This window comes from Perissodus microlepis, chromosome 23 (assembly GCF_051167445.1).
Source record: "Perissodus microlepis isolate ML-2025 ecotype Zambia chromosome 23, ASM5116744v1, whole genome shotgun sequence".
Lineage (NCBI taxonomy): Eukaryota > Metazoa > Chordata > Actinopteri > Cichliformes > Cichlidae > Perissodus > Perissodus microlepis.
In genome coordinates, this window is record NC_140482.1 from 11035237 (window position 1) to 11053528 (window position 18292).

An 18292-nucleotide genomic window follows, 5' to 3' on the forward strand; every position below is an offset into this window, starting at 1 on the left:
AATGTGATAGTAGTATCCAGTGGTCCACAGTTGTAACATGTAAAACAAATTTTTATTTGTGTTTCTCTCACAATACCCCTCAAAGACAAAAGCACCTCGTGTCCCTACCACCCTGCCCACCTGCCAAGCTGAAAAGCACTAAACACCTGAAAATGCAAATGCAAGGGAGGAGGTGCAGATTTTCTGGCACAATATCTCCATGCAGTCCCTTAGTAAACAAGGACAAACCCAGTTTTATTGTTTAGTGGCTGAAAAAGGGGGGCTGCTAATCCTCAGCAAATATCCTCTTTTTTAATTCAGTGGTCTGTTTGCAGTGAAGCTGCTCTGCTGCTCGAGTTACAGTCTTCCAGGGTTGCATTATTTCTAGAGTATGTTATTTTTAAAAGTATTTTTTTAATTATATAAAATTTGAACCATAATTCAAAGTAAAACAAGAGTCTTCAGTATTGTTATAAAGCTGTTTAAAATCCCAGAATATTGCCATAAGCTCTATCTATCTATCTATCTATCTATCTATCTATCTATCTACATATATATATATATATACACACACACACATATATATATATATATATATATATATATATATATATATATAAATAACGTACCAATTAGTAATTGGATGAAATGAATGCAATGATGATAGTGTAGCAGTATAAGTACAGCTGTTGACTTAAATTAATCGGTGGGGCAGTGAAACAGCTCCCGGACTAGACCAGTACAGAATCAAAAACTACTCAGGATGTTGGAAGCAGTCGAGATGTGCAGGAGACCTTGAAGTGGATATTGACCAGAGCTCTACGTATTCCATATGGACAAAGTTATTCGCCCATTACAAAGTGGAAGCATTGTATTACTGCAAAGCAAACCACAAAGACACAGCCATGAAAGTAACGTAAAAGTTGCCAAAACTCTGCTGACTCAGTAATTGCAGAGTTCTGCCATCCTGTGGCATTAACATCAGCTCAAAAACATCATAGTTATGTAATTTTCTGGCACAATATCTCCATGCAGTCCATGCAGGTGTTTGTTATTTTGAATCACAAAAGTCATTATTTTGGAAGGAAACCTTTGAAACAAGATTTAGAATTAATTAGGTAAAAATACTAAATCTTTTTTTTTTTTATCACAATCGAGCGAAGGAACACTTTTTCCAGATTTTTTGACTGTTCCTTTACATAGTCAGAAACTCCCCAAATATCATAAAAGAAAATCAAGTCAATAAAAGCCATGCAAGAAGCTTTTTTGCTGCCATGAAATTAGTCTCCCCTGCATCTCATTAGCAAGCCCATCATCGAAAAGATAAAAATCACATTAGATTATGTTTGACAGGTCATTCTGTTGGCCCAGAAATCTTTCTCTGATTTATTTTACATAATAATCATTACCCAGTGCAGCTACAGATGGCAGTATTTGTCAGCGCCCATTATTAAACCTCCACCCAGCATTGAGTTCAGATAATCCAATTCCATTTTCAAACATATATAGAATTTGTTCACTGTGTGATGACACAGTACTGCAGTTACTGAAAGAGCTATTGACCGTAAATTGGCTTCCATTATGTCTCTTCTCTTAGTGAAAGGTTTCACAGTAAATAACCCTTTTTTCCAAGGTCCATGTGGTTGGACATTTATCCTCCATCAAAGAGAACATTAATGACATCTGTCAGCAACATCAGGCAAACCCATCTGAGTTGAATTTCAGGAAATTTGGTGAACAGGTAAACCTCGACTAAAGGAAGAACTTGTTAAATATTGATGCAGATGATTGATGCCTCTGCCTGTAGCAGCAATAGACATTTTCCATTGCTGCTACAGGCAGAAAATTGCACCAAGGCTAAGCAGCTGGTACCTTCAATGGGACTGATTTAAAGCCTTTAAATTCTTTCAGTTCAGTTTTATTTACACTATCAGTCAAAAATTTGGACACGCCTTCTCTTTTATTGTTTTTTCTTTATTTTCACGACTATTTACATTGTAGATTCTCACTGAACCCATCAAAAGTATGAATGAACACATGGAATTTTGTAGTAAATAAAAAAGTGTGAAATAATTCAAAATAGGTTTTATATTTTAGATTCTTTAAAATAGCCGCCCTTTGCTTTCATTACTGCTTTGCACACTCTTGTCATTCTCTCGATGAACTTCTTGAGATCATTACCTGAAATGGTTTTCCAACAGTCTTGAAGGAGTTCCCAGAGATGTGGAGCACTTGTTGGTCCTTTTGCCTTCACTCTGTGGTCCATCTCATCCCAAACCATCTTGATTAAGTTTAGGTCAGGTGACTGTAGAGGCCAGGCGATCTGGTGCAGCACTCCATCACTCTCCGTCTTGGTCAAATTGTCCTTACACAGCCTGGAGGTGTGTTTGGGGTCAGTGTCCTGTTGAAAAATAAATCATGGTCAAACTAACTGCAAACCAGATAGGATGGCATGTCGCTGCAGGATGCTGTGGTAATGTCCCCAACAGTGTCACCAGCAAAGCACCCCCACACCATCACACCTCCTCCGCCTTCATGGTGGGAACCATGCATGTAGAGACCATCTGTTCACCTTTTCTGTGTCTCAAAAAGACACGGCGAGTGAAAGACCAAAAATCTAAAATCTGGACTCATCAGACCAAAGCACAGATTTCCACTGGTCTAATGTCCAATCCTCGTGTTTCTTGGCCCAAACACTCTTCTGCTTGTTGCTTTTCCTTGGTCGTGATTTCTTAGCAGCTATTTGACCATAAAGGCCTGATTCGCGCAGTCTTCTCAAAACAGTTGATGTAGAGATGTGTCAGCAGCAGAGGTGACTCTTGGTCTTCCTTTCCTGGGGCAGTCCTCATGTGAGCCAGTTTTGTCACAATGCTTTATGGTTTTGGGGTCTGCACTTGAGGACACAGTCAAAGTTTTAGTAATTTTCAGAACTGACTGACCTTCAGCTCTTAAAGTAATGATGGACTGTTGTTTCTCTATACTTAGCTGATTGGTCCTTGCCATAATATGAATTCTAACAGTTGTCAAATAGGGCTGTCAGCTGTGTACCAACCTGACTTCTGCACAACACAACTGTTGGTCCCAACCCCATTAAGACGGCAAGAAACTCATCAATAAAATGTTGATCACAAAAAAAAAGACGGCAAGAAACTCCACAAATAAACCCTGACAAGACACACCTGTGAAGTGAAAACCATTTCAGGTGACTGCATCATGAAACTCAATGAGAGAAGGCCAAGGGTTTGCAGCCCTGTCAACAAAGCAAAGGGTGGCTACTTTGAGGAATCTAAAATATAAGACACATTCAGAGTTATTTATCATTTTTTTCTTTGCTACATAATTCCATATATCTTGTTTCATATATTTGATGCCTTCAGTATGTAACTACAATATAGAAAATAGTAAAAATAATGAAAAACATGAAATGAGAAAGTGTGCCCAAACCTTTGACTGGTAGTGTACATAGGACCAATTTACAACAACAGTCAGGTGCTTAATATTGTAAGGTAAAGACAATAATACAACAATACAGAGAAACACCAACAATGAGACAACCCTCTATGACCAGGCAATTTGGCAAAGGTGGGAAGGAAAAACAGTTTTAATTTAGCCACTGAAGCTGAATTACCCCTGCACAAGGGTCACCCAAACAAATGGAACATTGGCTTAAAGGGAGGAGGAATAGAATAGTGTAAGATAAAGGTTATTTTGAACTATGAATCTCCTGTTCATTTCTTACAGTCTATCTGTGACTCACCTCTAGAATAAAAATATGTGGCTGGGAATTGGCACGAAAGGTTCCCTTTATGGAGCAACAGAAACTACATTTGTATCTGTCATAGAATGGATTTAAAGAAATTCTTATTTTATATTTATTTATTTGAATGTCCCCTATTCTGGAGACAGCATCCATCTCTGCACATGTGTTTTTGATAACCTGTTTATCCATTTCGAGGCTCCAAAAAAGCCAATTTCCATCAGTCTTAACGGTGCAGTACAACTGAGCAGCAAGTGTTTCTCTCAGGTCGTCTCCTTCTGTTACGCATAGATGAGTTGCCAGCCTATAAGTGGCATATTCCACGGCAGATGGTCCACGATATGAAGCGCTGCTGTAGGGGAGCAGGAGGATAGACAGCGAGAGAGAGGGCCAGAGCCAGTCATTGAACACTAGAATGACATCTGAAAATGAAGCCACAATTGTCCCTCACTTTTCACCTCTGTCCAATCACGTGCAGCCTTCTAGTGTGCAGTAACATCCAACTACATTTCTGTGTTACCACTCAAGGCACGCAGCAGCTGATGTGTTATAATACTGTCAAAGTCTAATGTTCAAGGCTTTTAAAATGTTCTCTCTTCATCATGAAGCAAATTAGAAACCTCCCCATTACGGCTGCAATCAGTTTCATATATTGAGATGGAACATAATATTCTTGATGGATGCGTTCATGGCCTCACTAATTTCACTTATTAATTCAGAGTATTTTTCGATAGCAGCTATATTCCTGACAGGCATTATGCAAGCAATCCGACACCGTGAAAACATGTTTTGAATTAGTGGCTTCACCTTGTTTCAAAGATGCTTTTAAGCTGCTCTATCTTTCTTTGTTACTCTAGTCTCTTTATGATAGTGATTTCTGTTAAATGGCGATCTCAGTATAAAAGGTAGCAAACGATAAAACTAACAAGCCATCATTACAGGCACTTTGCACTCATGCAGCTCTCCACATCAGAGCTGTGCTTCAATCATTTTCTTTAAAAATACCTAGTGTGGTGCAACATATGAAGGATATTTACATTTCAAAAGCATGCATCATTAAATATGAGAAATGCAATATGTGTCACAAGATGCTGGCCATGAATAAGAGTCAGAGAAAACATGTTACATATTCAGTGCTAGGTTTAAGTAACCTTACAAAGTCTGCACTGTAAATTAAAACAAGACCTCCTGTGAGAGGCCACATAGTGCTTCAGGCTAAATGGTAATGCATTTTCTATAGCTGTGTTATCGCTGTAACATTTGACAATCAGCACTTCAAAGAAATGATGGGGATTTAATTAGTTTGCGGGCATTTGTCGTGAACCGACGTATGGCACAACTTTAACATATTTAAGAGGCCAGTCACTGAACTTACTACCATTTATTGCTATTGCCATTGACCGGCGGAGCCTGGTTCTGCCTGAGAGGTTCCTTCCTGCTAAAAGGGAGTTTTTTCCTTCCCACTGTCACTGTCACCAAGTACTTGCTTGGGGTGATTGTTGGTTTTTGTCTCCATTATCGTGGGGTCTTTACCTTACAATAAGAAGAACGTTGAGATGATTGTTATTGTGAATTGAGGAGAACATGACTGTCTGTAATAAGCTGTATGAAATCCAGTATTTTTGAGGGCATTTTGTTCAAAAACACAAAGGTCAGCTGCATAGTGGAAGAGAAAAAAGAGTAAAGCTTCAAATCATTTTGATTCTGTGGACAATGATTGCATGCTTCACTTCTAAGAGAACCCTTTGATTCCATAAAATGTTGAACTTACATTGGCATGGCAGAAGGGTTGCGAATTCCTCTTGGCTCGAGTATTTCATCCACTAATTGTTCAGATATTTTGGTAAAAGCCAAAAAGTGTCAATCTGACAGTGGTGTTACATATAAAGTCAAGAAACTTTCCAAATTCCAAAGCATTTATCCTCTGGGTTCCAGTTTTTTCGAGATATTTCAGTCCTGACAAGGGGTGTAGGACCTCCACTGACCAACAAACTGACATTGCCATCCCTAAAGCTGTGCTGCTAGTGTGTAACAATCAAGAAACATCAGTGTATCTCAGTGCTGTTGAAACAGACTAGTCATGCATTAAAAGATGCAATCAGCAGTCCTCACTCCATCATGCTCAAAAAAATGTTCTTGCAGGCTCTTTCTTTTCTTTTCCTTCACTTTTTCAGTCAGCTAATCGTTACTAAGCACAGCAAACTCTTACTTTTGGACAGAAAGTCCTTTCTTCTTAAAATAACTTAGTCTATTTATATGTATATATGTGTATACTGAACTTCTTAATCCTTTAAGTGGTTGTGATTCAGGACCACGGGCTTGTTGAAAAAGAGGAATGATGTCTTCTATTAGCTTGCATTATATAAAAAAGCTAGAAGAAATCAAATTTAATTAACTGGCTTTGTTTAGAGGGATGTGGCAGAAGAAGGCCTCTCTTGTCTTCTTTGTTTGGAGAGTTGGAAGGGAGAATATTAGAACCAAGGCCAGAGACAGCTGTAATTTATAAGATTGTGAAAGAACATGTGGCTTCAGGGGGCTTTTAAAAGCATGAAGGCTCTTGTAGCTATGGAGATACACTGGCAACACAATGGTAATACTGTCTGCAGAAAAGATAACTGTAAAACACACACCAAGAGAAATATGATGGCAATAATATTTGCCAACTACATCCCTCTTGCATCATGGTGATTGCTCCTCTTGGTTATAGATGGCTATCCTCTAAATTAGACCATTTACATAATTAGTCTGGTTGCCAGTACAGGGCACGACAAGCCTTGCCACTTGCTCATTACTGCTGTCACTCATTTTTGCATGTCAAACTGGTTCAACTTGTCAATTGAGCTCAGCTTTTTTTCTTTTACTTACAAGGAGACACCAGTGTTGTTGATGTATTAGCTTTCAAGAAAATTCAATTCCCAATGTGCTTGCTAGTGCTTGTGTCTAATGTCTACCCCCGAGCAATACCCTGCATGTGAAACTGTGCCATTTTAAGGTTGAACATCTCCAGAATTAGTACAGAACATAGTTGCTCCAGCTTTAAAGCCTTTTGAGCAGGCCATTCTCCTTGTAAGCACTCCATGGAAAAAGCACTTTTACATGTCACTGAAGTGGAACAATGGGCTTGTAACAGAAGTATATATGGGAAACACATATCTGACAGCACGCTACATTAAAAGAAAAATAGATTTTTATTAAGAAAAAGTCAAGCCACTTCTATTATCTTTTTCTTTAAAAGTAGTCTTTTTACAATTACCCTTTAACATGTACCAGGTCCCCAGTTGCCTGTTTTGAGTTTTGAGAGAAACTAATAGATAGAAACAGTCAGTCAAAATCTAGTAAGATGTGTGGGTACATAAAGAATGGTGTCTGGGTCCAGATCCAGACTGCTGGCCACCTATTGGTGAGGGCATAGAACAGAATTTATAATGGTCTCTAACAAAATAATGCCACACTTCTTAATTATTTTAAACAACTCACAATATAAAACCTTTTTCTTTGGACAAGGTGTTTCCCTTAGATTATGAAATGTATTCACTTGGACAGTTTGCATTTTGGAAAACACCTTCCCCAAAAAACACTATCTGAGAGGCAGACTCACTTTAGCATTCTCTTGAACGACTAGTGTCCCCACAAATTCAAAACCTCCACATCAGTGCCGGTATAAGCAGTAGAATTTAAACAGAAAATAAAAAACCTTCTTTTTAAAGTTTTCTTCAGAAAGTCACATGTTTTCAATAGTTTGAAAAAAAATAAGTAAATAACCAAACTCTGAACCGCTAAACCTCTGAGCCACTGTATGGATGTATCATTGAAATTATTGTAGAAACACAGCCATACTGCCAACACCACGATAGGTGCGCGAACAGCTGTAACGAAACAAGAGCCGCAACAGTTGTAAGTTTTCTAATGTAACCAAATTTTCTTTTCTTGTAACGTAACAGCACTGCTCTTTAGGCAACAGCAGCTTAACCCAAATATGCTCCAATAGCAAAGTTTGGCAGCAAATTATTTAATTTGAATCAATTTCTCGGTATTATAATAACAACGGAATTTGTTTGGTACCCTAAAAAATACCGGGTTCGTGACTCAAAGCATGCGCTAACCTCATCATCTGCTAGGTTGCCTGTGACCCATCTAGAGTTAGGCTTGGGCTAGGTTCATTTCTACCCATAATATGTAATTTTTACCTATTTGGTATTCCCAAATGACTCTTGATCTTATAATGCCCAAATTGCATCTTAGAGAGATGATTTGATAGATGACTTCTGTTTTCTGGAACTGTGTTGTTTAGCATGAGACTCAACAACACCCTAGCCCTACCAGTAAACCGTTTACTGGCCATCAGACAGCACTGGGGAGTAACGGAATACATGTACCCCGTTGTTCTGGGAATCCATCCTACCTGGCAAACCATCCTACCCGTTGTTTCTGCGCGTGCTCACAACACGAAATTAAGTGGCGAACCGTCCTACCTTTGTGAATATTAGCTAGAAAAATACTCTGACGGGTTAAATTAACTGCCAAACCATCCTACCTTTGTGAATGTCACCTACAAGCATACTTTAATGGGCAAAGTTAAGTGGCAAACCGTCATACCTACTTAAATTGGTGCTGGAATGACTCTGTGACAGCAGAAATGTGCATAAACTACTTGTGGTAGGACGTTTTGCCAAAGTAGGATGGTTTGTCAGAACACCGTTACGTATTTAAAATACAAAATATGAGTAACTGTATTCCGTTACAGTTACCATTTAAAAAGGTGGTATTCAGAATACAGTTACTTTGCCGAAATAAAGGGATTACACGGTGGTTTTTTCCTGTTTCATATGTTCGGCTATGCCCTCTCTATTTTTGGTTTCCACGCCCCAAACAAAACACGCATTAAGAGGCTCTAATGCCTGTATCTCAATCTCGCAGCCCATGTCACCCCTACTTGTATGGCGCTATTTTTGTGCCACTATTCTGAGCGCACGTAAAAAAAAAAATTGAGCGCAGGTAAAAAAAAATTTGCAGGTGCATTTTGAGGAGAAATTTATTTTGAGCGAAGAAAAGCTAAATTTGAGTGAACAAAACTCATTGCTGCGTGCAAAAAGTGTATCTTTGTAATATTCACAAAAATAACGCCATATACTTGCGGCTGCATAATGACATGAAGAAATATTTTAAAAAATTATTCACAAAACTGATTTAATATGAAGGCAATAGGCAGAGTGTTACAGGCATAGCCCTAAAGAATGTAGCTTCATGGGCAGTGTAGTCCGTGCTGCAGGGAGAATGGACTGCTATACCCGTTATGTGTCTGTGAGCGACGGAGGGAGACAAAGGAGAGTGGAAAAGTACGAGTTGTCACCGAGCAGAAACGGGAGCTGGAAGCATGTAAATATAATAATAACCACTGCAGCCAAAAAGAGTGCCTGACGAGCCCAGTTGTAAGTAAGCTATTAAGACTCGACTGTACAGTTTTTTCGTGTTTTTCTCCGAGACAATAAGTTCTGTTGAAACAGCCTTTCAACGCCTCTCTCTGTCTCTCGCTAGCAAAGTTGACCCAGATAACAAATTAAAGCTAGTTTTCAGCTACGAGCCCGACAGGGAACCCGACGTATTAGCCAGAGGTCCCTTTACTACGGTTCGGAGCTGCAGACCTGTTTTATATACGTGTGAAACAGTTTTCTATACGAGATCGCTGCAAAAAATGCAGCCTTACCTAATGTCCACTCTACTGTTACTCATTTTATATTAAGATTTAAAAATCTAGTCGGTATTGGTATGGCGAGTAACTTTCAGTAAAAGTAATAATTCACATTCATGTAGTTGTAAAAAGCATGATAATATAATAGGTAATCCAAAGTATTCAGAATACGTTACTAACGGAATACGTTACAAAATACATTTTGGGGCATGTATTCTGTAATCTGTAGTGGAATACATTTTAAAAGTAACCTTCCCAACACTGCCATTGGATGTATGTTGCTTTAAGAGGTTAAGATGAAAACTACAGTAAATAATTCAAGAGAATTTGTTCAGTATGGTTGTACATAATAGATTTCAAGGAAACAAGTTGTTCAGTCGATCTGCAGTCCACTCAACTACTAACAAAAACTGGCTGCATATAACATATTTAATTTAGGCATACAATAAAAACTGCATTGTTGCAACAATCTTTTCTGTATTCTTTATTTCAACTTTTACTTCTACCTTTCTCTCCCTTTCATATTCTTTCGTTTACACCAAATTCTCCATGTGGTTTCCAGACGGCTACCCACGAGATGAGATTGTGTACAAATGGAAGCGAAACTCAGTGGAGACATCTGATCAGAAATACTGGAGGCTTTACCAGTTTGACTTCATGGGGCTCAGAAACACTACGGATGTCCTCACGACTACGGCTGGTAAGTAAAGTGCTGAGAAAAGTTCAAGGAAAGGTTGAGAACTCTTCACTTCAGTGAGAGAGAACGTGCTGAACTATAGCATTTCATTCATTTTTGACAAATAATGGTAAGAAACTAAAGAAAATAGGCAATAGTGGAGGTCACAGGGCAACTGGAGTTGGCAGGGGTTCACAGTTAAGCTGAAGAACTGTTCAGCCTCTCGTGCTGCTTCACTACCTTGGCGCCTCAAGCTTCGCACACGTTAAGATTAGCACCATGCCCATAAATGTAATCATATAACTACAAGCTCAAAGCTCATAAGTATTCCCCTCGGGTGTAAGGCCAAATAGGTTTTTCCACTGACATTAATCACCAAGATTAAACATTAAAAAGGAAGTTTAATTATTCACTTCTTTCCATCTCCCTTCCCATGCTGTTAGACCTTGTATACTTTGACAATTTAATGTAAGTTTAGGAAGGAAAAAAGTACTGTTGCCCCAACAGGTTCCTATAATTATATGCACATTTGGGAAAGGGTGGACAAGCTCTTAATGTATATTCATTCTTCCACATGACCCTTGGAGATAAAAACTGATACTGATGGCTTAAAAATGAGGCATAATGAACAAGGGATCTATTTCGAAGAACACTTCACACCAATTGTTAACCCCTTTTAACCTTGTTTATGAGTTGCATGTTCCCCGTGGTTTCAGCCATGCGCTCTTTTGTCTTCGGAGAGACGTGCTCAGATCTGCATAATGTGACCTGATTCAGCTTTCTAAGAGCTGAACCTTCATTCATTAATATTCGAGGAAGTAGAGTATGATCAGGAGAGCGATAACAGGGAGTGGCATCAAATTAAGGTGGTAATTAGTTGTACTGCTTTGTTTTTGTTTTACAAATGTAGAAGCATTGTCCTTTTTTTGTAGTCATTTTCTTTCCAGTGCTTAAATACAGCGTATAAACTGTATAAAGAGTAAGGAAGCGTATGTTTGGCCGGTTATTTCTTTGTTGGAACAATGCTTCTTGGCAATAAATCTTATATAGTTTGATAAGCATATTTATTTCCCATTAAATTGTGCCACATTTGTAAGGAAAATACAATGCAGAGTTGAGTATGTGGGTTGTGCCGTTGAAAAACCAACCAAATTGTCTCTGTGAGTGCCAAACAGCTTATTGTGCTACTGATTCTTGTTTTGAACTTCGGGTGAAATCAGGTGTGTACCTACAAATAGCGGCATCTGTGAACATGGACCTTGCTATAGTGTTCAGTTGGTGTCTGCTCTAAACATACTACCCTTGACTGATTTGGATAATTTGATTTGTTTCTTCAGACTTCAATCACCCAATCCAGTAAATCACACCAAACAGCAGTCAATGGCAAAATAAACTGTTTGGCATTGACAGAGAAATCTCAAGGGTTTAATGTTGTACCATCTAAGGGGAAATAAACAGGCTTTCCAACAGCATAAGATTTATTGCCAAGAATCATTGTTACAACAAAGAAATATTCGACCTAACAGAAATTTCTTTGCTGGTGCTAGTTTAGTTTATTTGTTTCAGATCTGTTTTTATGCTTTTTTGTGGGGAGGGATGTATTATGTTCTGAAAGTGCAACCAAAGTGCAACCAAAGCTTTGCCTCAGAAAAGAACAAAGGTGAGAGTTCATCAAGTACAATGATATTTTTAAAAAATAAATAAAGCCAACCGGGAAGCTGATTTCATAATCAAGTCAGTCCCCACAGACTCTTAAAGATAGAGGCCCAACTTTTGACTTCTATGTATAGTTTCCCCCTTTATAACATCTGTATGGTAGTTAATTTTCTTTTAGGTCATTTTTGCTTTGACTGCTCTGATACAGGTTATTATATCTTCAGGGTCTGTTAGATCTCATTTGCACTAACTGGAGTAATTGAACATAACCTCAGTAATTTCCAGCCATGCAAGAAGTTTGTGATTCAGTTTTGGTTTGTGAATTCCTAGTGTTTTGTTTTGTTTTGTTTTCAGATTGTTACTTATCAGTAATTAGTAGATATGTGTGTCTGTGCGTTGTACCCATACAATTTGTAGATGTTTCACACCTTTTGGAAAAGACTTGCTATTGTGACCTTTTCTACACTACTGCTTGATTGGCATACACGGATGGGATACATGCTTTAACAAACCTAGTTGCAAAGCAGTTGGCATGTTCCTGCCATCAAATTTAAAATGAGCTACTGTTTTTTTTCTTAAAATGATAGTTCAAACAGTTAAATAATTATTTTTTTCTTTATATAGCACCAAATCATAAAAACAGTCAGCTCTATTAATACAATGAAAACCCCAGCAATCAAACGACCTCCTGTGAGAAAGCACTCTACAACTGTGGGGAGGAAAAACTCCCTTTTAACAGGAAGAAATCAGAACCAGGCTTAGGGAGGGGACAACCACAGTCCTTCACAAAAGCCTAATAATAACTAATGATTAAATATAAAGTGGTGCAAAGAAACACAAACATCATGGAAAACTTCACCAGCAGCCTAGGCCTGCTGCAGCATAAGGGAGGATTTGGGGTCACCTGGTCCAACCTTAACTATAAACTTTATCAGTATGGTAAAAAAAAAAAAAAAAAAGTATGAATTTACCTAGATTTTGTTTGGAACTTTATTTGTTGAACTATATTAGAATTATATTAGATATTATATTAGAATTATCCTGTCTACCAAAGTGTTACTGCCTGCAGATAGCTATACATACATAAGTATGTATGATGATATAGTGACTGCTCTGTATGAAAGTGGTACACTGCTTGATAAACAATATAAGCATAAGAGACCTAACATCAGACCTGGCTGAAAAGAACATGTATCCATGTACCATGATGAAGCTCGCATAGCTTATAAATGTTGGGCCATGGCTGGAAGACCTAAACAAGGCCCAGAATTTGAACAGAAAAAATGTGCGAATGCCAGATATAAGTACGCTGTTCGCTTTATAACTAAAAATGAGCAAATGCTGAGAACAGATTCTTTGGCCAGGAAAATGCTGTGTAATAATATGACAGATTTTTGGAAAGAGGTGAAAGCTCTTAATAACTGTAAACCATCTCTACCATCAACTGTTGAAGGTGTTTCTGGGGCAGATAACATTGCAGCATTATGGAGACAGCATTACAGTGCGTTGTTTAACTGTATTTAAAGTGAACCATATGAGGACAATTTTGACATGAGTAATGACACAATAAGTGTAAGGACATATGAAGTATATGAAGCCATTCATAGGTTATCTGATAATAAAGCTTCTGGTTTGGATCACATCACTGCAGAACATTTAAAACATGCTAGTTTAAGGCTAGCTCCTCTTCTAGCACTCTGTTTCACTGGGTTTATGATTCATGGCATATTACCAGACTCAATGCTGTGTATTTTACTGGTACCAGTTATGAAGGACAAAGCTGCAAAAGTGAGCTGTTTGGATAATTATAGGCCGATTGCACTAGCCAGTATTTTATCTAAAGTGTTAGAAAGAATCTTGTTTGACAGAGTTAGTGTGTTCATCTCTTCTCTGGATAATCAGTTTGGCTTCAAACCAAAGCACAGCACTGACATGTGCATATATGCACTCAAGGAAATAGTCAGTTTGTATAGGGCTAAAAATTCATCTGTCCTCATGTGTTTCATTGATGCCTCTAAGGCTTTTGATCGAGTGAACCACAGAAAACTTTTTGATAAACTGAAGAGACGGGGAGTTCCTCAATACATCGTGAGGATTCTCTCTTACTGGTACGCTCATCAGAACACGCAGATTAAATGGGGAAGCAGTATTTCTGCCCCCTTTGGTGTCAGCAATGGTGTTAGACAGGGTGGGATTTTGTCTCCAATTTTATTTAATCTATATGTTGATGATTTGTCCATACAGCTGAGAGCCTGTAACACTGGGTGTATATTAGGTAAAACATTGATAAATCATCTTATGTATGCAGATGACCTGGTTGTTTTTAGTCCAAGCAGTGCTGGGTTACAGGATCTTCTCAATGTCTGTACTGAATATGGTGTGCAATATGACATAAAGTACAATGCTGTTAAAAGTGCTGTTTTGATATGTAGAACCAAGCAGGATAAACAGCTACATTTCCCTTTGTTTAAACTGGCCCAAAAAACTCTTGAAGTTCATAAAAAGGTGAAATACCTCCGTCACTTTATTACTGAGCAAATGAATGATGATGATGACATATACAGACAACGGTGTAAGCTCTATGTGCAGGCAAATACTATTGCACGCAAATTCAGCTTTTGTTCACTTCCAGTTAAAGTGGCTTTGTTTAAAGCATATTGCACACCGCTATATACTGCCCCCTTGTGGTCATCCTACAAACAATGTAGCATGCAGAAGCTGCATGTTGCATATAATGATGCGATGAGAATCCTTTGCAGGATACCTAGAAGGGGTAGTGCCAGCCAGATGTTTGTAGCTGTGGGTGTTTGGACTTTTAAAGCACTTTTAAGAAAGTTAATGTTCAATTTTAGAGAATGACTGGATGGTTCGAGTAACAGTATAATTTTAGCACTCACAGATCCGACAGTGAGTGGTTCCCGTTATGTATGTATGTATGTAGGTATGTAGGTAGGTAGATAGATAGATAGATAGATAGATAGATAGATAGATAGATAGATAGATAGATAGATATGTGTATATATATATATATAGATATAAAAATTTAAAAAAACACCCATCTCGCCCCTGCGGGCGGTTTATCCTTCAAGCTCGGGTCCTCTACCAGAGGCCTGGGAGCTTGAGGGTCCTGCGCAGTATCTTAGCTGTTCCTAGGACTGCGCTCTTCTGGACAGAGATCTCCGATGTTGTTCCCGGGATCTGCTGGAGCCACTCGCCTAGCTTGGGAGTCACTGCACCTAGTGCTCCGATTACCATGGGGACCACCGTCACCTTCACCCTCCACATCCTCTCGAGCTCTTCTCTGAGCCCTTGGTATTTCTCCAGCTTCTCGTGTTCCTTCTTCCTGATATTGCTGTCATTCGGAACCGCTACATCGATCACTACGGCCGTCTTCTTCTGTTTGTCTACCAATATATATATATATATATATATATATATATGTATATATATGTGTATATATATATATAGATATATAGATATATATGTATGTGTATATATATATTAGGGGTGCAACGATACTCGTATCGATATTGAACCGTTCGATACAGTGCTTTCGGTTCGGTACGCATATGTATCGAACAATACAAAATTTTTAATTTATTTTATCAACTTTTCTTCTGACGATGCTGTCTGTGTTGAGAGCTCAGTGGATCTGCGTTCGACTACTCCGCCTAGGCTGCACTGTCGAGCGCAGATCCACTGAGCGCAGCGCAAGCTAGCAAGACAGAAGCTAAGCTCGTTGCAACATGGCAAATTGAACCTCCCCCACCCTCATTCAGATCTGACCTTTGGAACTATTTTGGTCTTCATGTGAAGTATGACCCTGATGGTAAGCGCGTCATGGACAAAAGTAAAACAGTATGTCGGATGTGCCACGCAATGCTCAATTACATGGGTGGGAACTACTGCTTTAGCGCAGTTTGTTCGTTAACGTGTTGACGCCGTCCAGCCCCACGCACGGGGCGATCCGCGGTAGCTCGTTAACGGAGATTTGCCGTGTTGTGGCGTTAACGTCATTTCAGATTAACGCTGACAGCACTAGTGGGAACAAAGTGAATATGACTGCACATTTATGCCGACATCACCCTAGTGCAAAGACAAGTGGAAGCAGACAAAAACAACAAGCACGCATGCTACAAACTTTACCCGAGTCATTTAGACAGCCGTTAGCACATGATTCTCCTTATGGGGACCTGATATGTTTAATATGCTGCTGAGAGTATACCCCAGAAGAAGCTATAGTATAGCTTTTATTTTGGAAAGAGCCATTTCTCTGTAATAAACTCTCTTTTCCAAAGACGAGTGATTTCTCAATCAGATAGAATTATTATTTTATCCCCTTGTTGTTTCAGCAAAATTTAATTTAAAAACTGTACATTTGAGTTAAAATATATATTTATAATTGTAATAAATGACAAATTTAAAAAAGCATGAAAATTTTTTTGAATCGAAAAAATATCGAACCGTGACACCAAAGTATCGAACCGAACCGAACCGTGAATTTTGTGTATCGTTGCACCCCTAATATATATATATATATATATATTGTTTTTTTATTTTTATTTTTATTTTTTTTTAAGGTTTATACCTTGTGGTTTTTTGATTGATTGATTACCCACTGTGAATACTGATGAAATCCCCTGTTTATATATAAGAAAAAAATAGCGTTTCATCTTTGTGTTTCTGATCACAATACAAAATGAAAAATCAAAGTGACTGATGAACACTCTCATTCCAACAGTGATGGCCTTATAGATTATACGTTTTCCTGGACTCCTGCTGTATCGTCAAAACACATCCAAGCTAATTTTCTGCCGAGCTGCTCAAAAGCAATGGCAAACCTACACATCTACCTCATGCTGTTCAAGAAAATTAGCCATTTTCTCATTTATTACCTCGTTTCTTTTTCCTGTTTCACTTTGCTGGAGCGCTGTCTCCACACACATGATGATTAGATCCCCAGCTAAAAATACCTATCATTAATTTACATCATGACAAACCTCGAAAGTGCTGCGTTTCGCTTCTTCTTATCCTTCTTTTCCTCTCCCTCTGTCTCCCTCTTTGTGCTTTACCCTTCATCCCTCATAAACACATGGGTATGGGGCTGTTTTAATGAGGACGGAGTGGACAGATCCCTGGCCACAGCGCCACTGGGGACACCCCGCTGCAAATCCACCATCGTTATCAATTCAGCAGTGTCCTCTTCAAAAGGCCCCGATGTGGAATCCCAAACACTTCAGCTTTTTATTTAACCATCCCATTTCAAATTCTCCAAAAGCATTTATGATGCCCTTTTATGCAGAAAAATTTCAAAGATCTTTTTACAAAGACTTCTTCTTCTGTTGAGAGAAAGGTGGAAATCCCAAGCCCTCACTCTCCTCCTCACGATTTGCATTTTCCATATGATGTTCCTTCTCATAGTCATTCAATATTGGCCATTAACCCGGACATGACCACTACCAGCAGGCAAACAGACATTACAAAATTTAATTGTGCGGTCTCTGATCCTTTCCCTTCCCTTGAACAGTGATTGCACACTCGTAGCTTAACAATCGTAGCTATGTACAGCAGATGATTCGATTTAGTTGTAGCAGAAGCAGTGACGTTTATTAAAGCAATAACACAAGAGCAAAACTGTAACAAATGGATTAAAGCTTAACACTCCAATTTAAGGTGCTGTTGTTAACAGGTTTACATTAGTCTGTGGGCTTACAGGTTATGCTGAAAATAGTATTTTCATGACTGACACATTCATTTTTTAGGATTTTACTACTGTGTGAAAGCTGGACCTGGATCGTATCAACTTAACAGCTCTGCTCCGGTCTTAAGTGGATTTGGGAAGGTTTACACTCTACCAAACGCAGCCTAGGAAGCTTTTCTCCAAGCACATCAATCTGGTGTGTTACATTTTCTATTATCTTTATAGTTACTTAGTACCTCTACAAACCTATGATGTCCACCTTTTATGTGCGGTCTATAGTTTAGATAAGATAACCGTTATTAGTCCCACTCGTGGGAAATTTGTTTTAAAAAAAATTGCTAAAACTTTAGTTACAAAAGATTCCGAGAAAATAAAGAGGAGATAAGAAAGAAGCTCAGAATGAGCGGAGCTGCTGTAACAGGCTGCCACACACAGGGGGCGCCGGAACATTTGTCTTATCTTTTACAGATAAGAGTAATGTTTAGAGCTAACGTTAGCTCACTTAGTTTGATACAGTTACTAATATCTGTGAATAAAAATGATGGTTTCTACCATTAAAACCCATGTGGTTTCATTTTAGCTCTTCTTCTAAATCAGACAATCAGATGATTAAATCAGACAATTTACTGCACACATGTTAAAATTAAATATTATAGTTCAGTCTTGGAACTTTTCAGAGAACATTTTCATTATCGTTATGCAGCCTGAGGATCAGAGAGCCTATAGGTCAGGATAAACCTGGCTGGGGAAACCTTCAGTTCACTCATTAAGACCTACTCAAGGTCCCTTAATCCCCCCCAAAACAATACTGCTGAGAGGTCAGAGAACCTTATT

At 38.5% G+C, this 18292-nt stretch overlaps 1 protein-coding gene across 2 annotated transcripts in view; it reads left to right on the forward strand.

Moving 5' to 3' along the window:
• The window catches only part of LOC146360943 (gamma-aminobutyric acid receptor subunit gamma-3-like), a 164720-nt gene that overhangs the window by 105004 nt on the left and 41424 nt on the right, over positions 1–18292 (forward strand). For both annotated transcript variants that reach the window (XM_084922339.1, XM_084922340.1), the window contains exon 7: positions 9988–10125. In XM_084922339.1, coding sequence (XP_084778465.1) covers positions 9988–10125 — 138 coding nt within the window. The remainder of the gene's footprint in view (positions 1–9987; positions 10126–18292) is intronic.